Source organism: Schistocerca americana, chromosome 5 (assembly GCF_021461395.2).
Source record: "Schistocerca americana isolate TAMUIC-IGC-003095 chromosome 5, iqSchAmer2.1, whole genome shotgun sequence".
NCBI classification, from domain to species: Eukaryota; Metazoa; Arthropoda; class Insecta; order Orthoptera; family Acrididae; genus Schistocerca; species Schistocerca americana.
In genome coordinates this window covers 604903043-604929988 of record NC_060123.1, presented here as the reverse complement: position 1 = coordinate 604929988, position 26946 = coordinate 604903043, and the positions used below count along the sequence as shown (strand labels likewise).

General features: G+C 43.7%; 1 protein-coding gene across 3 annotated transcripts in view; it reads right to left on the bottom strand.

Moving 5' to 3' along the window:
* LOC124615502 (leucine-rich PPR motif-containing protein, mitochondrial-like) overlaps positions 1–26946 on the bottom strand; it is a 167575-nt gene that overhangs the window by 47697 nt on the left and 92932 nt on the right. For all 3 annotated transcript variants that reach the window (XM_047143453.1, XM_047143454.1, XM_047143455.1), the window contains exons 10-12: positions 14458–14634; positions 1226–1366; positions 69–264 (exon numbers count right to left, since the gene is read on the bottom strand). In XM_047143453.1, the coding sequence (XP_046999409.1) occupies positions 69–264; positions 1226–1366; positions 14458–14634 (514 nt within the window). The remainder of the gene's footprint in view (positions 1–68; positions 265–1225; positions 1367–14457; positions 14635–26946) is intronic.

Here is a 26946-nt window from a genome sequence, read left to right as displayed (position 1 = left end):
CTTCCCTCTAAAACCACAATCATTTGAAGAAAATAACAGCTATGACATCGGAAATTATTCAAACTTACCTGTTTCTTTTCCACAAGAAATAAGAAGAGTTGCATAATCTACAACCTTATACTCATCAAGTTTCAAGCCAGGAAATTCTTGCATTAAATGTGTGAAATATTTTTGTGCAGCTTCCAAATTTTTACATTTTACATGCACATCCAACAATGCAGCATACATTCCTGGAGAAAATTCATGGCCCGCTCTTTCAAATTCCTACAATCACCCAACAATCCTTCTCATTAATATTAAAAGAATGTTGTATAAGGGGGTGATCAAAAAGTTTCCATCTGAAGGCCATACTATCCAGAGTTCGTATGCCAATCAATCAAAATCATTGTGATCACTGTGAGAAATGAGGCAATCATCCCACCAATGCACTAGGTTGAAGATACCCAGTTGGTAAAACATCGTCCTGCTGTGTCAAGAAGTCCATAACTACAACTGTCTGCTGTACATCCTCATCTGACAGGAACTGTCAAGTCTTCAAGGCCTTTTTCAAGGGACCAGTGGCGTGATAATCACATGGAGAGAGATCAGGACTATACAGTGGGTGTTCAAGTGTCTCCCACTTGAGTTCGCATAACATCTGCCTTACAACATTTGCGATATGGAGACATGTTATCATGAAGCAGCAGCACCCTTAGTCATGCACCATACACATTCTTCATTCTCTGATGGATGACTACTGGTGTTTGTCCTTCGGTAACCAAGAAAAGAACAACATTAAGTTGGTCCTGTTTGGACAAATTTGGTAATAGCATCACCATAGTTCACCTTTCCACAATGACCTAACACATATCAGGAAAACACAAATGTCAAGCTAATCCCTTGCCTACATGCTGGTGCTTAGATAACCACATTGGAGTCATGCTATGTCACATACAAGCTGCAGCAACACCCTCAAACCAGAACTTTTTGATCGCCCCTTATAATATTAAACCAGCTTTAAAATATCAAGAGGGATGGCAAACATTTTGAGATAAGTATTACAATTTTTAAAGCAAAGGCCTCATGCAATGCTTACAGACTGAATACCTGAAGAACATACAGCGAATAGACATATTTTAAGGTTATAGAACAAGTCATATGAAGTATTTACAAAAGGAATTAAATTTTTACTGTCATTGAAAGAATTCATAATAAACTAAATTAATTGAAATAACAGTCCCAGTACCTTTTCAATCCTTGCAGCATTCTGACAATCACCTAGTTTACAATACATCTGCAACAGCCTTCGAAGCACACCACGAGTGTTCATACTTTTAGATTTCAGTTCCAGTAAGTGGCATTCAAGTTCCTCCAGAGTCATCTCTCTCTGTTGTGAGCATTACATCCAAGATTATATGGAGCATGCAAAATAATATGTACATAACAGTATAATTAACACTTCAGATCCTTAAGAGATAAATAAATTAATTACATTACAATACGAGAGAAGGAAAGATGCTGAGCCGCGATAGGCACAATAAAAAGATTCACACAATCATAGCTTTCGGCCATTACGGCCTTTGTCAGCAGTACACACACACACACACACACACACACACACACATGCAAGCGCAACTTGCACACACATCTGCTGTCTCAGAGAGCTGAAACTACACTGCGAGCAGCAGCATCAGTGCATGATGGGAGTGGCGACTGGGTGGGGGTAAGGAGGAGGCTGGGGTGGAGAGGGGGAGGGATAGTATGGTGGGAGTGGTGAAGGGGAGAGGGGGTAAGTAGCGGAAAGGAGAGAAATAAAAATAAAAGAAATTAAAAGACTGGGTGTGGTGGTGAAATGATGGCTGTGTAGTGCTGGGGTGGGAACAGGGAGGGGCCTGGATGGGTGAGGACAGTGACTAACGAAGGTTGAGGTCAGGAGGGTTACGGGAATATAGGATGAATTGCAGGGAAAGTTCCCACCTGCGCAATTCAGAAAAGCTGGTGTTGGTGGGAAGGATCCATACGGCACAGGCTGTGAAGCAGTCATTAAGATGAGGGGTATCATGTTTGGCAGCATGTTCAGCTAAAGGTGGTCCACTTGTTTTTTGGCCACAGTTTGTTGGTGGCTGTTCATGCGGACAGAGAGCTTGTTGATTGTCATGCCTACATAGAATGCAGCACAGTGGTTGCAGCTTAGCTTGTAGATCACATGACTGGTTTCACAGGTAGCCCTGCCTTTGATGTAATAGGTAATGTTAGTGACTGGACTGGAGTAGGTGGTGTTAGAAGGATGTATGGGACAGGTCTTGCATCTAGGTCTATTACAGGGGTATGAGCCATGAGTTAAGGGATTGGGAGCAGGGGTTGTGTAAGCATGGAATTATTATATTCTTCTTGGAGTCTGAGGATATTTTGCTGTCTCATACATCTTGCTCACCAGCTGGATGAGTTTTGTCAGGGTTGGCTCTCCCAAGGCTATCAGTAGTTTTAATGGAATGTTGTCTACTCCCAGGGCCTTGTTTCAACTTAGGTCTTTCAGTGCTCTGTGAAACTCTTCACACAGTGTCATATCTCCCATTTCATCTTCATTTACGTCCTCTTCCATTTCCATAATATTACCCTCAAGTACATCGCCCTTGTATAGGCCCTCAATATAGTCCTTCCACCTTTCTGCCTTCCCTTCTTTTCTTAGAACTGGTTTTCCATCTGAGCTCTTGATACCATACAAGTTGTTCTCTTTTCTCCAAAGGTCTCTTTAATTTTCCTGTAGGCAGTATCTATCTTATCCCAAGTGATATATTGCATCTACATCCTTATATTTGTCCTGTAGCCATCACTGCTTAGCCATTGTGCACTTCCTGTCGACCACATTTTTGAGACATTTGTTTTCCTTTTTGCCTGCTTCATTTACTACACTTTAATATTTTCTCCTTTCACATTTAAATTCAGTATCTCTTCTGTTACCCAAGGATTTCTACTAGCCCTCATCTTTTTACCAACTTGATCCTCTGCTGCCTTCACTATTTCATCTCTCAAAGCTACCCATTCTTCTTCCATGTATTTCTTTCCCCCATTCTTGTCAATCATTCCCTAATGCTCTCTCTGAAACTCTCTACAACCTCTGGTTCTTTCAGTTTATCCGTGTCCCATCTCCTAAAATTCCCACTATTTTGCATTTTCTTCAGTTTTAATCTGCAGTTCACAACCAATAGATTGTGGTCAGAGTCCACATCTGTCCCTGGAAACGTCTTACAATTCAAAACCTGGTTCTTAAATGTCTGTCTTACCATTATATAATATATCTCACACCTTCCAGTGTATCCAGATCTTTTCCACGTATACAACCTTCTTTCATGATTCTTAAACCTAGTGTTAGCTATGATTAAGTTACACTCTGTGCAAAATTCTACCAGGCAGCTTCCTCTTTCATTCCTTACCCCCATTCCACATTCACCTACTACTTTTTCTTCTCTTCCTTTTCCTACTATCAAATCCCAGTCCCCAATGACTATTTCGTCTCCCTTCACTACCTGAATAATTTCTTTTATCTCGTCATACATTTCTTCAACCTCTTCGCCATCTGCAGACCTAATTGTCATATGAACTTGTCCTACTGTGGTAGGTGTGGGCTTCGACCCTATCTTTGCTACAATAATGCGTTCACTATGCTGTTCGTAGTAGCTTACCCGCACTCCTATATTTTTTATTCATTATTAAACCTACTCCTGTATTATCCCTATTTGATTTTGTATTTATAACCCTGTATTCACCTGACCAGAAGTCTTGTTCCTCTTTCCGCTAATTCCCACTATATCTAGTTTTAATGTATCCATTTCCCTTTTTAAATTTTCTAACCTACCAGCCCAATTAACGGATCTGACATTCCAAGCTCTGATCCGCACTTGGTAATACTAGTTTATAATTTACTTATTCTGGAAATACAACTTATTTTGTTGAATTTTGAAATGTTTTAAAAAGTAAAGCTACCTTCCAGTACTCACACATGGTTAAACACTGTGATAGTGTATGTACAGTGAGTGGCTTGTGCAATCTCATTTGCGACTTATTTTATTTTGAGGCTAAACTTCTTAGCCTATTTTGGAATTTTTCTGTGGCATACTTTTTGGCTGAGACACTAATGAAAATAAAAGAGGAGAAGAGAGAACAAGAAACCTCCAGAGCAATTTAACCATGAACTACCAAAACTGTCTGTGAGATGTTTCCAACATGGAATAGGACAGTAAACAGAATTTACAAGCAACTGTACTAGCTTAAGTCATTCTTATTTCTTTCATGAGTTTATTTCTCAGTTATCAATGTGACACCATTTATAACCATAATAATTATACTTATTGCGATAAGTATCAGTTCTTATATGCAAGGATATGGATCTATCTTTATTTTATTTCAATGAGACACTGGAAAGAGATGGGTTGAAAACAAGTAATAGAAGGAACAAAGGTATCTGTTCACCCCATCAGTTGAGGAGTTGACAGGCATGTAAACTACACTGAAAATGTTGCAAAGCTTTCACACAATGTCCTCCTTAGGAGTTACACACATTTTAACACATGTATGTTTAAGTCATCCCAACTGACTGTACAGTCCTGGCACTAGTGCAGTGGGAGTGAGGAAACACAAGACAAGAAGGCGTAGAAGGAAGATTTGTTGACAGCTCCGAGGGGGAGGTAGTGCAGGAATAGGATAAGAATGTGCCACTGGTGAGCCGACCTCGGTACCAGGTGGGGAGTTGCAAGTGGAGACACTTACGTAGAGGGAATGTTGGAAATGAGGGAAATATTTGGGGGGGGGGGGGGGCAGAAAGGAGGAGGGGGGAGGGGAGGGGAGGGGAGGAGGAGGTTAAATAGAAAGCAAAGGAAGATGGAGAAGTGTAGAAGCCACTGTAAAATTAGTAGGGTGAAGCGGGAGACATGGGGACAGGGATTTATATAAGTGTGGGTCACACTGTCAGAGATTAAGAGCCAGATGACTGCAGAAGCAAAGTACGTGCTGCAAGAAGAAATATTACCTATGTAATTCAGAGAAGCTGATATTAAAGGAGGGGGAGGGGTGGGATCCAGCTGGCACACGCTGTGAAGCAACTACTGAAATGGAGGAAGGTGTGTTCAACAGCATGACCTGCCACTGTGTAGTCAACTTTCATGTAGTTTGGTGCTGGTCATTCATTCATGGGAATGGCTGATTAGTGATAAAGCCCATGTCACAGTCTGTGAAGTAATTGCAGCATGGTTGACTTATGATACAAATGATTCACAAGAGGCCCTGCCTCTTGTCAAAGTAGGCTATGTCAGTGACAGGACTGGAATAGGATAGGATAGGATAGGATAGGATATGCTGTGTTGGTGGATGCATGGAATAGGTCTTGGACCTAGGTATTCCACAAGTATATGACCTGCACAGCAAGGGTTTGGGAATACGATTGGTTGGTTGATTTGGAAGAGGGAATCAAACACTGAAGTCATCAGTCCCATGATCTATGATGGCAGAGATCAAGGGAATAACTACACAAACATTACAGTCCAGTGAAGGGGAAAGGATAACATGCAAACAGAAAGGGAAAAGGGATGTCAGGGGAGCAGGAAGAGGAAAGAACAGCAGGGGGGCAGGGGGGTGGGTGGAAATGGGGAGAGCAGGGGTGCCCCAGAAATGCTAGGTGGAGTGGGGCACCAGCACTGCCACTGTCCATATCATTATCACAATTCAATGGGGGCAACACCAAGGGAAGAAGACACAAGAAAAGAGGAAACAAAGCAGCACAACAGACCAGGCAAAATGTATGCAAGAGGTGGGGAGAAACTTGCCGGCATGGAGGCAAGGTCAAGGCCTCCGTAACCCAGGACTACACTAACTAAGGGACACAAAATTCCAGAGGAAAATTCAAGGACTTATACCTGAGAGTACAAACCAGTTTTGCAAAGAAGATGAAGGACAGATGTAACAATGTGAGGTTTTTTTTGCTAACATCCAAGACAAGGAAGGGGGGGAGGGCATATTTAGAGTGGAGGGCCATAAGGTGGGGGCAGTTCAGCAAAATGTGATGACCATGAGTGAGCCCCACAACTGCAAAGGGAAAGGGGGGGGGGGGGGGGGGGGACAATAGGTGGGGTGGGGGTGGGGGGGCCGATTGAAGAGTAAAAACCCATGGGTCAACCTAGTATAGCCAAATACAAAGACGCCAGAGGATGGTAAAGTCCTGTCGGGAGAGACAGGAACACCACATGGTGGGATTCTTCTCAATGGCACGAAGTTTATTAGATACAGTGCACCCTCCCAAGAGTCAGCCCATGATTGTGCAAAATGGGACTTCATGTAATGCCACAAATCCACCGATCGAACAATCTGCGCCCCAAGAGGTGTGGGCAAGGACGCGAAGAACATCGAGTTTACGAAAACAGACAACCTTCAGATCACGGATATGACACTACCAACTATGCTTGCTGTCAAAAAGAAGCTGTGGCGCGATAGTCAGCAATTGGGCATTGAGGTAGAGCTCCAGATCAGGATGGACCGTAGTTTGACAATAGAAATGCACCACCACTGACTGAAAGAGAGAGAATTGAAAACGGTGCAAGTGTGTCCAAGTGAAAGCACACCGGATGGCACTCTGATGACGTCTCCCAAGTGAGAGCTATCCCCAATACAGAAATCATCCTCATACAGGGTAGGTGTGACCAAAGGTCCAGCAGAGGCCATAAGTTCATTAATCATTATTAGAAAAAGAAGGACATATAATATGGAGCCCTGTGGAATACTATTCTCCTGGGTCCACAGAGAGCTGAGAACAGTGCCAACACAGACTCTGAACAACCGGTGGAACAGGAACTGGCGAATAAAAATTGGGAGGGGGCCCTGAAGAGCATGAGGAGGATGTGATGCTGTCAAGCTGTGTCATGGGCCTTAAGAAGATCTAAGAAAACTGCAACAAGCTGATGATGCTGAGGAAAGGCCTGACAAATTTTGGTTGCCAATCTAAGCAGATGATTGCTGAAAGCTGCACTGGTAAGGGGATAAAAGGTCAAGAGATTCAAGGACCCAATTGAGCCAATGAGCCATCATCTTTTCTAGTAACTCACAGGGGACACTGGTCCAGCTGATTGGCTGGTAAATATCAAGGAATGATGGATCCTTGCCAGGCTTCTCAGGAACCACAATGCCGTCTCTTCATTGAGAGAGGAAAATGCCTTGGAGCCAAACAGGGTTAAACACCTGGAGGAGATACTGCTACTGGGGAGGACTGAGTGGTTGAAGTAATTGGTTATGGTGGGATCAGGGCCAGAGAAGAAAGTGGGGCCAGAAGAAGCACCCATTCAGTAAAAGGTTCATTATAGGATTCTGCCTGACAAGGGGCAAAACATAAGCAAGAAGCTTCAGCCCAGTGTTTCTGGAGGAGGAAGGTGGCTAGATAGGAGGCTGACACCGATGCTGTCACAAAATGGGTCACAATGTGTTCTGCAAGAACTGATGGGTCTGCAGAGAGACCACCTGGAAGGGCAAGGCACAAAATGGATGAGTGCCATTGAGAACCTTGGAGGGTGCGGAGTGTAGACCACATACATGACAAAGGGACAGAAGACCCTGGAGAGGAGACAAAGCATTCCCAACACAGTCGCTTCCTCTGTTTAATTAAGTAATGGGCTTTGGTGCGAAGACATGACGGGTGGAGGACTTGCCGCCTGAGATGTTGCATGGAACGACGATGATCGAGGATGGCAATGGCAATGACTGTGCTCCACCATGGAACTGGCAGACAGCAAACAGGGCCTGTTGAGCAGGGAACGGCAATGCCAGCAGTTCGGATTTCTTATCGGACAGATCAAGGACAACTTCATCAATACAACTTGACAAAGAAGGGGAAACATGCCCTGGGAGGTAGATAGAGGTCAATTAGCACCATGGAAAGCCCAGTAGGGTAACGTGGTCATTGGGAGGCAGGAAGGAAACTAGATAATCGGCAGGAAGTAGTCACTGTCACAGAAGCCATAGTGTGGTGACCAGTGTAGGGAAGGAAGAAGGGAAGCGGAAGAGAGTGGAAGATGAATGGTAGAGACGGTGCCACATGCGGCACTAAAATGAGTATCGGAACTGTCATCAAGAAGGAACAGGTTGTGGTCTGCAAGAAACTGGTCAATGAGGAGCCCCTCACTAGACGAGAACGCGCAGCCCCACAAAGGGTGATGGGAATTAAAATCCCCAAGGAAGAGGAAGAGACGGGGGAGTTGCTGAAGGAGAGCAGTTAGGGCAGCAGATGCAGGTGGCCTGTCAAGAGGAAGGTAGGAATTGCAAACTGTGACGGCTGAGTCCAAGTGGACTGCTTCCAATGGGGTACGATTTGTGATCGATAAACTAACAATATCCATACAGACCAATGTGGAGATGCCACAAGAAGGACCAACTCAGGTCCAAAATAAAGCACGGAACCCACAAAAAGTCGGTGAGGGAGCATCAGAAAATGAGATTCCTGGAGGGTGACACAAGCTGCCGAGTAAAAGGCAATAAGGGATTGCAATTCTGGGAGGTGACAGTGGTGTCCATTACAGCTCCATTGAATAATCACAGAGCAGGTACCCAAATGGGATGTGAAAGGGCTGTAGCCAATTGCTCCAAGGATCACAATTTGTCACCAATGATGATGGGGTGATACCCAAAAATAAGATGACAGACTAAGGTTGTGATGGGGGAGATGGCATCTCTGAGCGCAATGGGAGGGCCTTGTCCTGAGACTTATGTTTCTTCTTCTTCTTCTTCTTCTTGTTCTTCTTCTTCTTCTTCTCCTCCTCTTTCACAGGTTGAAGAGAGCAGGGCACAAAAGGAGAGTGGGCTTCTGCAAGTTCTGAAACTGAAACAGGGCAAGCAACCTTGAGGGGCACAGACTGTATGTCCTGTGCCCGAGTTGTGGTAGCAGGCCTCAGGCCTGAGAGATGCCGGGGGTAGGGGCCCCAGGAGGGAGCCCCACCACTAGAGGGTGCCAAAGAAAGGGGGCACTTCTTCAGGCAGAGAGGGAGAGTGCATCCATATCTACATCTACATCTACATCCATACTCTGCAAGCCACCTGACAGTGTGTGGCGGAGGGTACCTTGAGTACCTCTATCGGTTCTCCCTTCTATTCCAGTCTCGTATTGTTCGTGGGAAGAAGGATTGTCGGTATGCCTCTGTATGGGCTCTAATCTCTCTGATTTTATCCTCATGTTCTCTTTGTGAGATATACGTAGGAGTGAGCAATATACTGCTTGACTCCTCGGTGAAGGTATGTTCTCAAAACATCAACAAAAGCCCGTACCGAGCTACTGAGCATCTGTCCTGCAGAGTCTTCCACTGGAGTTTATCTATCATCTCCGTAACACTTTCGCGATTACTAAATGATCCTGTAACGAAGCGCGCTGCTCTCCATTGGATCTTCTCTATCTCTTCTATCAATCCTATCTGGTACGGATCCCACACTGCTGAGCAGTATTCAACCAGTGGGCGAACAAGCGTACTGTAACCTACTTCCTTTTTTTTCGGATTGCATTTCCTTAGGATTTTTACAATGAATCTCAGTCTGGCATCTGCTTTACCGACGATCAACTTTATATGATCATTCCATTTTAAATCACTCCTAATACCTACTCCCAGATAATTTATGGAATTAACTTCTTCCAGTTGCTGACCTGCTATATTGTAGCTAAATTATAAGGGATCTTTCTTTCTATGTATTCGCAGCACATTACACTTGTCCTCATTGAGATTCAATTGCCATTCCCTGCACCATGCGTCAATTTGCTGCAGATCCTCCTGCATTTCAGTACAATTTTCCATTGTTACAACCTCTCGATATACCACAGCATCACCCGCAAAAAGCCTCAGTGAACTTCCGATGTCATCCACAAGGTCATTTATGTATATTGTGAATAGCAACGGTCCTACGACACTCCCCTGCGGCACACCTGAAATCACTCTTACTTCGGAAGACTTCTCTCCACTGAGAATGACATGCTGCGTTCTACTATCTAGGAACTCTTAAATCCAATCACACAACTGGTCTGATAGTCCATATGCTCTTACTTTATTCATTAAACGACTGTTGGGAACTGTATCGAATGCCTTGCGGAAGTCAAGAAACACGGCATCTACCTGGGAACCCGTGTCTATGGCCCTCAGAGTCTCCTGGACGAATAGTGCGAGCTGGGTTTCACACGATCGTCTTTCTCGAAACCCTTGCTGATTCCTACAGAGTAGATTTCTAGTCTCCAGGAAAGTCATTATACTCGAACATAATACGGGTTCCAAAATTCTACAACTGATCGACGTTAGTGATATAGGTCTATAGTTCTGCACATCTGTTAGACGTCCCTTCTTGAAAACGGGGATGACCTATGCTCTGAGCACTATGGGACTCAACATCTTAGGTCATAAGTCAGATGACCTATGCCCTTTTCCAATCCTTTGGAATGCTACGCTCTTCTAGAGACCTACGGCACACCGCTGCAAGAAGGGGGGCAAGTTCCTTAGCGTGCTCTGTGTAAAATCAAACTGGTATCCCATCAGGTCCAGTGGCCTTTCCTCTTTTGAGCGATTTTAATTGTTTCTCTATCCCTGTCGTCTATTTCGATATCTACCATTTTACCATCTGTGCGACAATCTAGAGAAGGAACTACAGTGCAGTCTTCCTCTATGAAACAGCTTTGGAAAAAGACATTTAGTATTTCGGCCTTTAGTGTGTCATCCATTGTTTCAGCACCATTTTGGTCACAGAGTGTCTGGACATTTTGTTTTGATCCACCTACCGCTTTGACATAAGGCCAAAATTTCTTAGGATTTTCTGCCAAGTCAGTACATCGAACTTTACTTTCAAATTCATTGAACGCCTCTCGCATAGCCCTCCTCACATTACATTTCGCTTCGCGTAATTTTTGTTTGTCTGCAAGGCTTTGGCTATGTTTATGTTTGCTGTGAAGTTCCCTTTGCTTCCGCAGCAGTTTTCTAACACAGTTGTTGTACCACGGTGGCTCTTTTCCATCTCTTACAATCTTGCTTGGCACATACTCATCTAACGCATATTGTACTATGCTTTTGAACTTTGTCCACTGATCCTCAACACTATCTGCACTTGAGACAAAACTTTTGTGTTGGGACATCAGCTACTCTGAAATCTGCTTTTTGTCACTTTTGGTGAACAGAAAAATCTTCCTACCTTTTTTTTATATTTCTATTTACGGCTGAAATCATCGATGCAGTAACTGCTTTATTATCGCTGATTCCCTGTTCTGTGTCAACTGTTTCAAATAGTTCGGATCTGTTTGTCACCAGAAGGTCTAATATGTTACCACCACGAGCCAGTTCTCTGTTTAACTGCTCAAAGTAGATTTCAGATAAAGCACTTAAAAAAAATTCACTGGATTCTTTGTCCCTGCCACCCGCTATGAAAGTTTAAGTCTCCCAGTCTATATCCGGCAAATTAAAATCTCCACCCAGAACTATAACATGGTGGGAAAATCTACTCGAAATATTTTCCAAATTATCCTTCAGGTGCTCAGCCATAACAGCTGCTGAGCCAGGGGGCCTATAGAGACATCCAATTACCATGTCTGAGCCTGCTTTAACCGTGACCTTCACCCAAATTATTTCACATTTTGGATCTCCGTCAATTCCCTTCGATACTATTGCACTTCTTATCGCTATAAACACGCCTCCCCCTTCACTGTCTAGCGTGACTCTGCGGTATACATTCCAATCTGAGTTTAGAATTTCATTACTGTTTACATCTGGTTTCAGCCAACTTTCTGTCCCTAGTACTATGTAGGCATTGTGACCGTTTATAAATGAGAGCAGTTCTGGGACCTTTCTATAGACACTCCTGCAGTTTACTATTAGCACATTAATATTGTTATTCAATGTTGCATTTTGCCTACTCCTACCTTGCCGCATCTCAGGAGGCGTCTTGTCGGGCCTAGGGAGGGAATTCTCTAGCCTAAAACACCCACATGTGCACTCCACACTTACTCTGCTACCCTTGTAGCCGCTTCCTGCATGTAGTGCATGCCTGACCTATTCAGGGGGACCCTACATTTCTCTACCCGATAGCGGAGGTCAAGAAATTTGCACCCCAGATCTCTGCAGAATTGTCTGAGCCTCTGGTTTAGCCTTCCGCTCGGCTCCAAGCCAGAGGACAGCGACCGGTTCTGGGAACGATACTACAAATAGTTAGCTCAGATTCCACCCCGCGAGCGAGGCTTTCCGCCTTCACCAACTCCGCCAACCGCCTATATGAACTGAGGATGTCCTCTGAACCCAGATGGCAGGAGTCATTTGTGGAGGGTGGAGTGTGGGAACTGCAGGGGAGGGGGAGAAGAGAAGGGGAAGGGGCTGGGGTAAGGAAGAAGGAGAAGGGGGGAAGGACATACAGAGGCAAAAGTAGAAGTCATCGACACAGAATGCAGTCGGTCAAATTTCTGATAAGCCTCAGTGTAAGATAAACGATCCATGGACTTATACTCTTGTATCTTCTTTTCTTTCTTACAAGCTGGGCAATCTGGTGAGCACGGAGAGTGATGGTCATGATAAATTACACGCACTGGTAGTGGACACACAAGGGCTGTCCTCAATTGTGTCAGTGTCCACAATCACCACATACAGGGTCTGCCATACAACGGAAAGAAATGCCCAAAACCCAAGCACAAGAAGAACCTCATGGGTGGTGGGACATACAGCTTCAAGTCATACTGGTAACACATAATCTTGACCTGCTCTGCGAGGGTATCTCCTTCAAAAACCCAGAATTAAGGTGCCAGTATTGGTGTGATTGTCCTTACGGCCTTTCTGCACACACCAAACAAAGTGAAAGTCCCATTGTTCCAGACTGGCCCAGTGTTCCTCATCGGTTCGAAGGATAAGGCCCCTATGGAAAATGACACCCTGGACCACAGTCAGATACTGGTGAGGTGTAATGGACACAAGGACGTCATCAAGATGATCACAAGCATGAAGAGCTGCAGATTGGGTGGCAAAATAAGTTCTGATCAACAGCGAACCTAACCGCATCTTACGGAGACACTCCACTTCGGCAAACTTGTCTTCAATATTTTCTACAAAAAATAATGGCTTTGTGGTGGTGAATGTGTTCCTGCCATCCTACTACAGGCCAGGTAGTAAGGAAAGCCCCAAGCTAGCAAGCCTGGCCCTCCTCCCAGGGTGTAGCCATGGAAGTGGAGGACACAGGATCATAAGAAGCAGCAGTCAATGATCTGTTATCAATCAAACAGATGGCCATATGAGAATGATCAGACTTTTTGGAGCTTGATATGCTTCATGCAAAACGCATCTGCCTTGATACCACCTACACTGATCAGAGGCTATCCCCATGGGCGCCACTCAGTCACAGCAAGGGCCATCTGGCATGGTGGCCACTGCTGTGAGTTCTGATACTCTGAAATGACAAGCAACCAGTCCTAGGCATCCATGGGAGGCAACAGCCCAGGTATCAGAAGTGTGATCCCTGTGCTGTCACGGGGCTCATCAGATGAGTACGTAACCGTCCCGCTACACATGCTGGTGACCTTGCAGGGCAGAGACAGCAGAGAAGGAAGAGGGAAAGAAAGGGGGGGGGGGGGAGAGGAACCTACAACATAGATGCTAGGATGGAGTTCTTCCCCAAATGGCTCATTGAAGAAAGAGAAAAATTTAGAAGTGGGGGAGGGGGTGTCAAACCCCAAACAGGGACCGAATGCAAGGGGTTCAAAACTGCAAGGAATACAGAAAACCAGGTGGGTAGCCAGGCTGACATAAGTAAGAACACAGAGAGGGGAGGAGGGGGCACAGGGCAGGATTGAGGGCAGGGAGGCAGAGACACAGAGAAGGAAATGCATCCAGGGAAGGACGAATGGGCTGCAGTATCTCGGGGTCCATGTGTGCCACGCACGAACTCCTGAAAAACTGTGAGCCTCCTGGTGTGGAGGGGGGGGGGGGGGGTTGGAATATGAGAAACTGGCAAGGGAGATCTGTTTCTAGACTGGTTTGGAGTGCGGTACCTGTCCATAATTGGAAAGGATTTGCTGGTCACAACAGATGTGCTGCCCACATGAGATCAGTCTGTATGGGAAAGACTTTTTAGTGTGGAATGGATGAAAACTATTAAAACTAAATCCATCACAGACAAAAATTCTGTCTAATAATTTTTTATGTTGTCAGGTGGATTTTCTTTTTGATACAGTGTTAAAATTTATCTTATTTCAGCTACAGAAAAGAACAAGTAAGTTACATACAAATGGAATACAAACATAGAAAAGTACAAATAAATTAAGAGCAAACACACATTTCTTTGATTCATCGGGAAAATGAAATAATGGCTATATCATTATTCAAAGCATACGCTAACAAATACAATGCTTCACATATGATTAACCTTGAGGAATTAAAAAAAAATATGTTCAAGTTCAAATTATTTTGATATTCAACATCAATATAATACAATAAATGAACATACCGGATGCAACATATGATTGTTTGATTCTTTTGAGGGATCTGTATCACTTTTCACCAACTGATAAATAATGTTTCTGTTTATTTTCAAGTCATGTAAATCTCTTGTGTGGCGTTGCAGCTGATAATATATTGCGTCTGCTGCTGCACTGGAAATAAATATACTTTCTTCCTTGAAAGCCTGAAAGGTGAGAGAAAAAGGAATGACAACATAACAAGGTCCTAACAGGTTGCAAGATCAATATAACATATACTTGCACGGGATATCTTCCTGCTTTATATGTCCTGCAGAGACATACAGTCTTAAGAGCTTTCCTCCTTATATGCCAACATAGACTCTTTATGCTCTTATAACAAATCACTGAGATAATCATTCTCTTAAGAACCTGTCTCCCTCAGAAACACCAACAATATTCTTGATTCTCTCCACCAAATTTCGCACGGATCCTATAAATAATTGCTGCTGCTACAGTTCATCTCCATAAAGACAATAATAAAATGTGGTGGAAGGTGGGAGGGGGGATGGAAAATCAAAGATGTGAATGATTGTGCATGCCTCTCAATTCATACCTTTGCCCTGGAATACATACCCCCCAAGGTAAAACACTGATCTAAATAACTGTCTGTCACATAGCTAGGTGTCTGCTCTTTTCAACTGGTATCCCTTCATTGGTTTATTACAATAATTCTTGTCTATAATGTAGCAAATATATTGACCTGCTTCTATAGCACAATGTGAGAGGACATATGTAGACTGGACCATCAACCTACAAGGATTACGTAGGAATTGCATATTCAAATGTCTGTGAAGGTAGAACTATATGGAGTCTCTAATCAGGGATGTTACAGTGCATCTTACCTCTGGCTTGAAAATGAGAAACCACATACTGCAGGAATCAAATCCTTCTCTGAGAAAAATAAAGTGAATAGCTCAAGTCTATGAAACTGCCAATGCAGCCTAGATTTGGTTTATGATGGAAAATAGTGCCGCGCTACCTCTGGCAGGGAACCCATCTGATGCATGGAGCAGCAGAGCCATGGCCTAGGTCCAAACATTGCTTCCTGATCACTAACTTACAACCAAGTTTTGTGTTTGGTGTGTGTGTGTGTGTGTGTGTGTGTGTGTGTGTGTGTGTGTGTGTGCGCGCTTTTTTTTTTTTTTTTTTTTTTTTTTTTTTTTTTTTTTTTTTTAATTCACTAGCGCAGAACGGCGAGATTAAATGAAACTAATATGAATAAAATGGCTAAGTGGCTAAGAATTTATCAAGCAATAAGGAGTAAATCTACAAAATGACACTCACTCATTCACTCCCAAATCACTCATGTCGACCCATACAATCATGCTATCACACAGGCCTTAAGACAATGGAGAAAGGGTGAATGGCGCTATATTGAGGATTAAAACATAAGTAAAATGACAGAGAATCTAAAATAATGACACAGGGCAATGTAACTGGCTGACCACTTACAAAAAATATGGCTCAGCCAGACACCCTGTTACCACATTGAGAACAGCAGCCTATAATTTTAGGAAACAAGTTGGACGTATCACAAAATCTTAAAATTGAGAACAGATATGTTGACAAATCTGCTGCTGCCCTCTTGCCTGAAAATAAAATGCAGTCTAATAATATGTGATGCACAGTGATCTGTACACCAGAAGCACCACACATTGAAGGATCCTCTTGCCGGAGTGAGCAGAAGCCATGCATCATAGGGCTGTGGCCTATACAAAGACAAATAATGAGTACCTCATCCGCCAAAGTGGTTGGATTGAGGTACCCCGTGGCCACGTTAATGGACTTTACTAGACACAGTTTATTGTCCGTTACTTCCAGCCACTCATCCTCCCATCAATGCATGGCTCTGTAACAGCGAGACAATAGCATGCAGGGGGATGGCACACCGAACTAATTGAGGACTGCGAGATGCCTCCTTGGCTGCTACATCCATTCTTTTATTTCCCCCGATACCGATGTGCCCCAGCACTCAGCAAAAACACACTTCCTTCCCCAGACTTTGTAGTTTGAGGAGGGCAACCAGGATGTTCTGAACTATTTTATCTGCTGCACAAAAGGGTTGTAGAGAGCAAAGAGCACTTAGTGAATCGAAACAAACAAGGAATTTAGCACCTGAAACATATCTCATTTGCTCGAGTGCCTGCAAGATCACATTTAATTTGGCATCAAATACAGTAAACGCATGAGACAATCAGAAATTGAGAACACAACCAGGGAAAACAGCAGAGCAACCAACATAGTCCCCCTCCCCAGTCAGACCCATCTGTAAATACTGCTACCGAGTTCTGGTACACAGCTGAGATGGCATAAAAGAATGAATTAAAAAATAAGCAGGAGTGCAATCTCTTCTGTACTGCACTAAATCTAAAATCACTCTGGTTCTCTGCAGTAACCAAGGTGGCAGCCAGCTAAAATCCTAGATTTGAGCCTCTACACGCCCCACATCTAGGGACTCTAGCACACATATCATGCAGATCCCAAATAGCCCACTGCCTGGGGGTGTGTGATAAAGAGGCGTTCCATAGCTGGGCAAGCGATGGTATGGTATGCTGGGGAAGAGGGAGTAGTGAGGAACTGACACACCGGATGCACCATGAGAAGTTGCCACTGTTTGGTAAGTGGGAGTTCACCAGCCTCTGAACATGTACTGGGTATGGGGCTGTCCTGTAAGTGCCAGTGGCTAGTCTGAACCCCTCATGGTGTACAATATCAATGATCTTCAGGTAAGAAGGCCTCGCTGATCCATACACCGAGTACCCATAGTCCGGCTGCAATTACATGAAGGGCCTATGAAACTGGTGCAGACACATCCTATCTGTTCCCCATGACCCGTTGCTGAGACACTTCAAGATGTTCAAAGCCTTCTGGGTCCCTGTCTTCAGTTCCTTTAGTATTTTAGTATTTAGGTTGCATTCCTATAAATCCTGAAGTGGAACCACATCATGATTTCTTCTATGTTGCGGCAATCGATCCAAAGCCTCGATTCAAGACGATATCCCTGCAGTTTATTGTATGGTTGTATGTGGTCATCATGCCTTCCTGATTTGTTATGCTCACTCAACCGACTCAGTGCTCTGCTGTTCTGTTCACTACGATGCTCATTTCACAGGGTTTTATTTTGTCATTTCTTACATCAGAGTAACTATTCTTACACCACCTTTTTTCGGAGTAGAGAGATGCAATTCGATCTCTGAAAAATGTACATCATCAATGTCTTTGTACTTGCAAAGATTAATTTCTCACAGCATGCAGTGGTAATTGCTGTATAAGAATCTATATGAGTTCTGTGTCTTTGACAGGCTCTGCCAAACATATGTACCTCTGTAAAAATTTGCGAATGGTGGAGTCACTGTGGTGTCAATAATTTTGACTTGACTGTCCACTTTCATTCAAACCACCAAAATTTATTTAAAAGGGCTGCCTGACATTCACTGAAATTATTGTAGCTATTAGTGATTCTCATGACTCACATATATGCACTCTCTTTCAAATTGCTCACATACATATCAGTACACTGTTTCTCAGAATGCAATGTTGAAGAAGTGTTTCCGAACTGGTGCATGAAAGCAATTGGGCATAATCCTTGATTTGGTTTGAACTCATGAAACTTCCATGCCTCAATAGTGCTATCAACATTCTTGTTTAGCATTGCACTCGGGAAAACAAAATGTTACTCTTGTACTGTTTCACTTATTTTTTTTCTTCTAGTGCACTTTCATCTACAGTGGATTGCTGTACAGATTCAACTTTTGTGGCCAGATCCATGCATTGTTGCAATATACCAAATAACATTTTAATGATTGGCTGTTTGTGCTGTGAACAATCCGTCTTTACTATCATGATACCTGCACTGATTTTGTTTTCCACCTGATCGAATGCCATTTTATTCGACACACAATCTTCATTATGTAAATCATCATGTTTTTATAGGAACACACTGATGAGTTCCTTTTGTGGCTTTTATAATGCTTCTTGAAATTCTTCTTTATTTCTTTGACCCGATCCACCATGAGATTAGCAACTTTGGCAGTTTGCTGCTTAGTATCATTGTCACTTTCCTATTTAAGATCATCCTTTTGTTGCCTAAGAACATTATTCATTCCACTTATGTATTCAAACCAACTGACTTAGTTCCACTGTTACTGGTCCACCATGACCAACTGTCTGTCTTGTAGCCTCCATTGTTGAGCTAACTCTCAGCTCTGCAAGTTCTTTGTTCTCACAATTTAAGTTAATGTTATTTAACAAAATTCCTGATTTATTTTCAGAACTGACATTTATGACTGGATTGTCCTGCACTGCAACAATCCCAGCAGTATTATTGCTGCATTCATTTTTAGGGTAGCATGTGGCCTATTATTTTCAGAGTCACACCTATTCGCAGTTTATAGTTCAAAGATTATTACTGCTTTCCAATGTGTGTGTGTGTGTGTGTGTGTGTGTGTGTGTGTGTGCTTTTTTTCTCAAGAAAAATGAAGTGCTGCTGTGCTGGAATGCCATACACACACAATTTTGCAATGAAATCATAGTCATAGCACAGTTGCCAGTATTAAGGTGTCTCCTGCCTTACTTTGTCAAGGATTATACCTCTGTTTGTTGCCATTAAATTGTTTCTTAATTAATAGCATATAGTGATCAGTGGATGAAGTGCAGTATGTACAACAGGATAAGAAGCAACTATAAACTCCTTTATCAATAGCGATAATGGGATCAAATAATGAAATCATGCCATGAGATTCTAATAATGCCTTGGGTTCAGAAATTATTCCCTCTTGAATGACATTCCCTACACTTGATCTAATGCTAAATATTCTATGCACAAGTGACCGAACACACACTACGGCACCACTTTAATGACAGCTCTTAATGATTTCCTTCTCAGTAATCTGCTGAACAGCTGTGGCTGATATGGAATGACAACCACTACTGCTGCGCAGTGCACCGAAAACTGAGCAACTGACTCTCTCATTGTCATGACCAGAAAGGTTTAACCAAGAATTGCTGCAGCTCATAGAAGCTATACATTACCTGTTCATTTATCAATGAAGAGGCAACATCAGTGACCTCACGGCAGATAAAAGGTTCCTCCTGAAGAAGAGCTGGGGAAGACTATGTATTCTGCTATTCCATTTACTTGCTGACCCCCTCCATTCCGCAATATGTAGAGCACTGTGGGTACTCTGTGCAGGCATCGAAATCAAGTTGACAGACGGACCACACTATCTGGCAGCAGCATCTTCACTGGTAGAACTGCAAAACTCAGCTGTCCTCTGCACTACCACTCACTGTAGCTGTCAGTGCACTCTGTAGTTCTCGAACAGAGCAAATATTAGAGATGGTGGCTGCTATCACACTTCATCAGATTTTCTTCCATACATATTTCCATGGTTTCTTTAATAATCAAGTCCAAAAACATGTTGCTGTGGGCAGAATCATTGTTTTATCATAGTCCGTTGAATGTCCAATGGAAATACAATGTTCACCAACAGCAGGCTTGCTTGGTTGCAAAAGGCGAGTGCAGCAATGATGTTCAGTGCAACATTCTTTCAAGGTGCATGTCATCTGACCCACGTAAATGATACCACACTGGCAAGGTATTTTGTAAATTCTGGCCTTTTGCAGTAACATATCTTCCTTCACTGTCCCCAGAAGGTCAGCAATCTTAGATGGTGGGCAGAAAACCCCTTTCATCAAGAGGTTAAGACCACATGGTTTTGTACCACCAAGACAGTATGGCCTTCCAAAAAATTCATAAGGAAAATCTCCAATAGTGTGCAACATTGGAGCTCCCACATATGATTCAGCAAAACATCTAACTTCTTTGCCGAGATCAGGAGAACATGCTCATATCACAAGTGCAACTCAGCTGACCTTATCAATAGGCTGGGGGGTCTCTGGCTAAGCAATTCATACCGTTTAGTTAGTTTTGGTTTGGTATCACTTTTTATACAAAGGTTCCTCTTGCAGATCCTTTGGCACTGATTGGTAGTAAGTTTTAGGTGGGCATTACTGCTTTGTTTCAGCCTGCTCTTTCCTCAACCAATATTATTTTGAACAGACTGACTGGGTTGCTGTGGGTAGCCCTGTGTCTGCCTGGGTGGCTAATCTTTTTATGGAGTATTTCACTGAAAGGCTGCTTCAATCAGCTATCTAATGAAACCAACAGTATTTTGGAGGTACATGGATGATACTGTCATAGTGTGGCCTCATAGAGGAGACAAATTAATGAAGTTTCTACATCACATCAATCCATAACAATATTCATTTCACTATGGAAAGAAAGAAAGAGTCTTGTCCACCTTTCTTGGATGTCTTGGTCATATGGAAGAATTATGGCTGTCTGGGGCATTCAGTTTATCATAATCACACTTATACTGATTTATATTTACAAGCTTTGAGTGTGCTTAAAACATATTCAAACAAAGTTCACACAGTTAAGATCTAGATAGTTTGCCTATAGAGTTCACCCACCTAAAGACAGTGTTCAGGGATAATGGATGCTCGACCTGGCAGATTAACAGGGTACTAAAGTTAAAAACAAAGAACTGGGGAGCAGTTTAAGTGGAGAATACACCAGCAAAATCTTTAGCTTTTCTTCCCTTTATGGGCAACATTTTGTTTAAGACAGCAAATATCCTCTGTAAATTTTGGTGATGGTAGTTTTCTGCCCACCATCTAAGACTGCAGATCTTCCGGAGTCGGTGAAGAATGATTTATTAGAATTTACAAAATATCTTGTCAATGTGGTACGGCTTACATATGTCAGACCACTGCACTGAACATCAATGCTGCACTTGCCTTTGGCAACCAAGCAAGTCTGCTATTTCTGAACATCATATTTCCACCAGACATTCAATGGAGTATGATGATATAATGATTCTCACTGCAGCAACATCTTTTTGGGACTCCATAATTAAAGAATCCATGGATCACATGGTGGAAAATCTGATTAAGTGTAATAACTACCAGATGATAGTGCACGGAACCATATCATCTCCACAATTTGCTCTAATCAAAGACAACAGAGTGTGTCAATGGCTGGAATGAGCAGTAATAGAGGACAGCTGAGTTCCACGGTTCCATCAGAGAAGGCACTTCCACCGGGTAGTGTGGTCTGTCTGCCAACTTGATTCTGAAGTATGTGTGGTATACTCAGAGCATGCTATATGTTGTGGCATGGAAGATGTCTTCATCAGTCTTTGATGGCTTACCTGAGGATGACTGGCAGGTGACTAGATGAAATATTGTGGTATGTATTCAATGATAACAAGCTGCAAGGCCAAAATCTGTTTGAACAATAAATGCATATCCGGCTTTCTTTCCAACCTTGGAGCCATTGTCAATATCGGACTACAAGTTGCATAAATGTGAATGATACAATAGAACCTACAGTAATGAATATTAGGGTCTGTGTGAACCTTGACTCCACACCACAAATCCATTCACATTACAGGGTGAGGAATACACTATAGGGGGACTGCCATCTGTGGGTTACTGTATTTACTCGAATCTAAGCCACACTTTTTTTCCGGTTTTCGTAATTCAAAAAACTGCCTGCGGCTTAGAAACAAGTGCAAAGTAAGCGGAAGTTCTGAAAAATGTTGGTAGGTGCCGCCACAACTAACTTCTGCTGTCGAATATGTGTAGCGCTACACTGGCACGCTTTGCAGGCACAAAGATAAATACTGGCACCAAAACCTCTGCGTCAGTAAATAAATTTTAAAAAAAGAAGTGGAAGACGAGATTTTTCCTCCGCCCCGAGATTCGACCACTGCATTTTCATTTTCATACATTAACCAATGAAGTAAATACAAATTCCGTATTGTTCATCTTTGAAAGTAGCAGCATTTCAATGTACTATGAAAATCCGACTGGCAAGACTGTTTGAAATGTTTGTCAATATGGCCAACTCTACGCTCTGAATTTTTTCCTACCTGTGAGAAGAGATGGTTGCTAATAGGAACTTTTATGAATTGTGAATCACATGCAGTATTCTCTTCACCATAAGAATAATACAAATATAAACATTTTGCCATGTATTCTTTTGTGTTTGCTGCTATCTCATTTGAATCCTGTCTGCCTAATAAACTACGAAACTAGAGTGAGACAACAGCAAACGTGGAAGAATATACATATCATGTCATGTTTATATTGGTATTATTCTGATGCCTAATAGTGATACAGTCAGAAATGAAGCACGGTAATTGACTAGATTTTTAAATCTATGATGACTAATTTCTGTGCAGAATGTAATGTACTAAAGAGGTGTCTGCAAGGATTTTCAAACAAAGAAAAGTTCTCATTTCCTTGTAATGTTCCAGACCTCACGCCAATCTGCATGAGCTGAAAGCGTGCATTTTGGCCTCCTCTAGCTACACGGTGTTGGCTCTTATGCAAACACTTCACATGGCACCGAGGATTTTGTGTTTGTTGATAGACTGATTTCATTGTGTCATGGCTTCGCCACAATCTCCAGATGTACTGTCCGAATTTTATCGCTTGCAGAATCAGCAGACGCAGGCCTTATTGGATGCCCTTGGACAGCTTGTCCAGGGTCAACATGCAATGCAAACCGATGCGGCCGCCGCCGCTTCACCGCTACCGCAGCCACAACAAGCAGTTGCACCACCTTTTCGTCCTTTTGATGCGGCACTGGAAAGCTGGACGGAGTGGTCACACCAATTTGGATTCCATCTCGCCACCTACAGAATTCAAGGTAACGAGCGGCAGCCTTTTTTGTTAGCATCCGTCGGGGTGCACACGTACCGAGTGATAGTGAAATTATTTCCCCGACGCGACGTAGCAACTCTGTCCTACGACGAAATTTTGTCTGCATTAGATGCATATTTCAAAGAATCAGTCAATGCAGTTGCAAAAAGGTATACTTTCTTTCATACAAAACGTACGGCCGGTCAAACTAATCGGGAGTGGGTTGCAACTTTGCAAGGCCTTACTAGGGATTGTGCTTTTGAGTGTCAATGTGGACTCCCTTATTGAGATACTATGGTGCGTGATGCAATTGCACAGAACGTATCTGATGTTCGTATAAGGGAACAGATTTTGAAACTAGTCAATCCATCCCTTCCACAAGTGATGGACATATTGGATAGGCAGGACACACTTGACTTTGCTCAGGAATCGTTTGAAACTTCGCCAGCCGTGTGTCACATTAACCGGCCCGCCGGGCGAGCTGCACGGAACAGTAAACAGCCCTCGTGCCCGTCCGCGCAGCTGCCGCCAAGCTCTCCGCTAAGTGTGCCGCGCAAGCAGGCAAATGCAGTGCTACAATCATGCCCGCGGTGTGCTACTAGACATTCGCGTGAGAATTGCCCGTCACGCCAGGCTATTTGCTTTTTCTGTAATAAAAAGGGACATGTTCAGAGTGTTTGCCAGAAAAAGCTCCGATCGGACACTCACACCCATTTCAGGCCCTTTGCTTCGCGCCGGAATCGGAATCGAACCAAGAATACTCAGGCTCGTGAACCTTCGCCCATGGAAATTCATGTAGTTCAATCCACTCCGCCCAGTGCCACTCTCTCTAACAGTGACTCTGTTCGTCCCACAAATAGTGTGCGTCGATATCGCCAGAAATCGCGTCAAGTCGCAAGTGCTTCTGTACCAGTGTCTGTTCACGTTGCACGAGCCAGTCGCTCTTGTCGTCAGCAGGACAATAAACTTTTTGTAGACTTGGACATTCATGGCACCGTGATACCATTCCAGCTCGATACCGGAGCTGCAGTTTCATTGATCAATAACGACACGTACAAACAACTGGGCAGACCTCCGTTGCGTGCCGCAAATGTTAAGTTAAATAGTTATTCCGGTCAGAATATCCCCGTGTTAGGACAGTGCAGCCTTCTTGCAACATACAAGGGACAAACAAAACTTGTGTCTTTTTACGTCCATCGTTCTTCTTCTGCTGTGAACTTGTTTGGTTTAGATTTATTTCAATTGTTTAACTTGTCTATAGTAAATCAGGTCCTATCAGTGAATCAGACTGTGCCTTCAGCCAGTGTTTCTCGTCTATGTGAAGAGTTTGCAGACATTTTTGCTCCTGGCCTTGGTTGCGCTAAGAACTATTAAGCACATTTGGAACTGAAAGTAAACGCGCAACCGAAATTTTTTCAGAGCACGCAATGTTCCTCACGCATTGCGTGATGAGGTCGCAAGAACCTTACATGATTTGGAGTCACAAGGTGTGATTGAACGTGTGCAGGCTTCTCTCTGGGCATCACCCTTAGTAATTTTGCCAAAACCTTCCGGAAAATTGAGACTTTGTGTGGACTTCAAAGCTACAGTGAATCCACAACTAGTGATTGCAACTTTTCCTTTACCCCGCCCGGAAGATCTTTTTGACAAACTTTGCCCGGGTAAATATTTTTCGAAGTTGGACCTAGATCTTTGTTTGTATCGATTCAAAAGACTGCCATTCGGGTGTGCGTCCGCCCCTGCATTGTTTCAGCAATATCTGCAAACTGTTTGTGCCTCGGTCCCTACTGCAGCAAACTATCTGGACGATACTGTGATCTCCGGAAAGACGGAAAATGAACATTTAGCCAATCTCAGAACATTATTTCAGGTCTTGCGACAAAATGGTCTTCGCTTGCGGAAGACAAATGTGTGTTTTTTGCTCGTGACTTACCATATTTGGGACATGTAATCCATGCCCAAGGCATACATCCCAGTCCAGAGCACCTCCGTGCCATACAAGACTTGCCTTCGCTGCAGAATTTGAAGCAGCTACAGTGTGTGCTGGGAAAAATCAATTATCATCATTAATATACCCCACACGCCTCTTCCAATTCAGCTCCGCTTCATCGCTTACGCCGTAAAGGTGTTCCGTTCGTCTAGACGACGGAATGCGAACGCGCCTTTCGCCAGTTGAAATCGGCGTTGCTTTCCCATACTTGCCTTACGCCATTCGATCCCCAGAAACCCCTTTTGTTGATGGTGGATGCATCGGAATTCGGGATCGGTGCTGTGCTTGCGCACAAAGATGGATCGCATGATCGCCCTATTGCCTTTGCGTCCAAATTGCTTTCGTCTGCGCAACGACATTATTCACAGATCGAGAAAGAAGCTTTGGCTCTCGTCTTTGGTGTTACTAAGTTTCATGATTTCTTGTATGGTCGTCACTTTACCATCAATCACAGACCACAAACCATTGACGTCGCTTTTTCATCCGAACAAGCCTGTACCTCCACGTACAGCACAGAAATTCATTCGCTGGTCTATTTTCCTCTCGCAGTACCGCTACGATATCTTGTATCGGTCCACTGCTAAGCACGGAAACGCCAATGCGTTGTCCCGTTTGCCTGTTGCTGAGGATAGAGCATTCGATTCTTCCGAACTTGCTTGCATGTTCATTGATTCGGAAACCGATGACGTGGTCGAATCGTTTCCGATTGATTTTCGTCGTGTAGCTACAGCCACAGCTGCTGACCCTGTCCTTGCTACCATTTTGCATTTTGTTGCTACGCAATGGCCCTTGTCAAAGTCACGGATTGAGGATCCGTTGGTTCGCCGATTTTTTGCTCACAAGGAGAGACTTTTTGTGCGACGTGGTGTTTTGCTGTTACGTTCTGATAATGATCAGTCCAGGGTCGTGGTCCCATGTTCGTTGCAGTCCTCTGTCTTACGGCTTCCCCACCAAGGACATTGGGGTATAGTGCGAACGAAACAACTTGCTCGTCAGCACTGTACTTGGTTCGGAATCGATGCTGTGATTACGAATATGTGCTCTACTTGCATGGCGTGTGCCGAACAACAATCCGCACCACCGCGGAAATTCTTTGCATGTCCGAAAGCCACTTCCCCTTGGCAACGCTTACACATCGATTTTGCTGGTCCATTCCGGAATGCTCGATGGTTGGCTGTGGTAGATTCATTCAGTAATTTTCCTCTTGTTGTCTGGATGTCTTCCACGGCGTCATCTGCCACCATCCAAGCGTTATCCGCTATCTTTTGTATTGAAGGTCTTCCACAGACTATTGTTTCCGACAATGGCCCACAATTCATATCCACAGAATTTGTCATTCTGCAAGGCTAATGGTATTCAACATCTGACATCCGCGCCGTTTTCGCCTCAGTCAAACGGTGCCGCTGAACGATTGGTCCGGGCTTTCAAGTCACAGATGTTGAAGTTGAAAGCGTCGCATTCTCGGGAGGGCGCGTTCTTGCTCTTTTTGTCCTCGTATTGCTCTCAGCCTCCAGATGGTCGCTCGCCGGCTGAGTTGCTCCACGGTCATCCTCATCGAACCTTGATGTCTTTGCTGCATCCGCCGCATCAGGTTCCTGTGCAGTGGCAGCCACCTGCTTTTGCTCCTGGCGACGTTGTATACTATCGCAACTGTCGAGGTTCACAGCGTTGGCTCGCAGGGCGCATTCTTCGCTGCCTCGGCCGCACCATGTATTTGGTTTTGGGGGCCTCTGGTGAGGTGCGTCGGCATCTCAATCAGCTGTGCCTCTGTCGT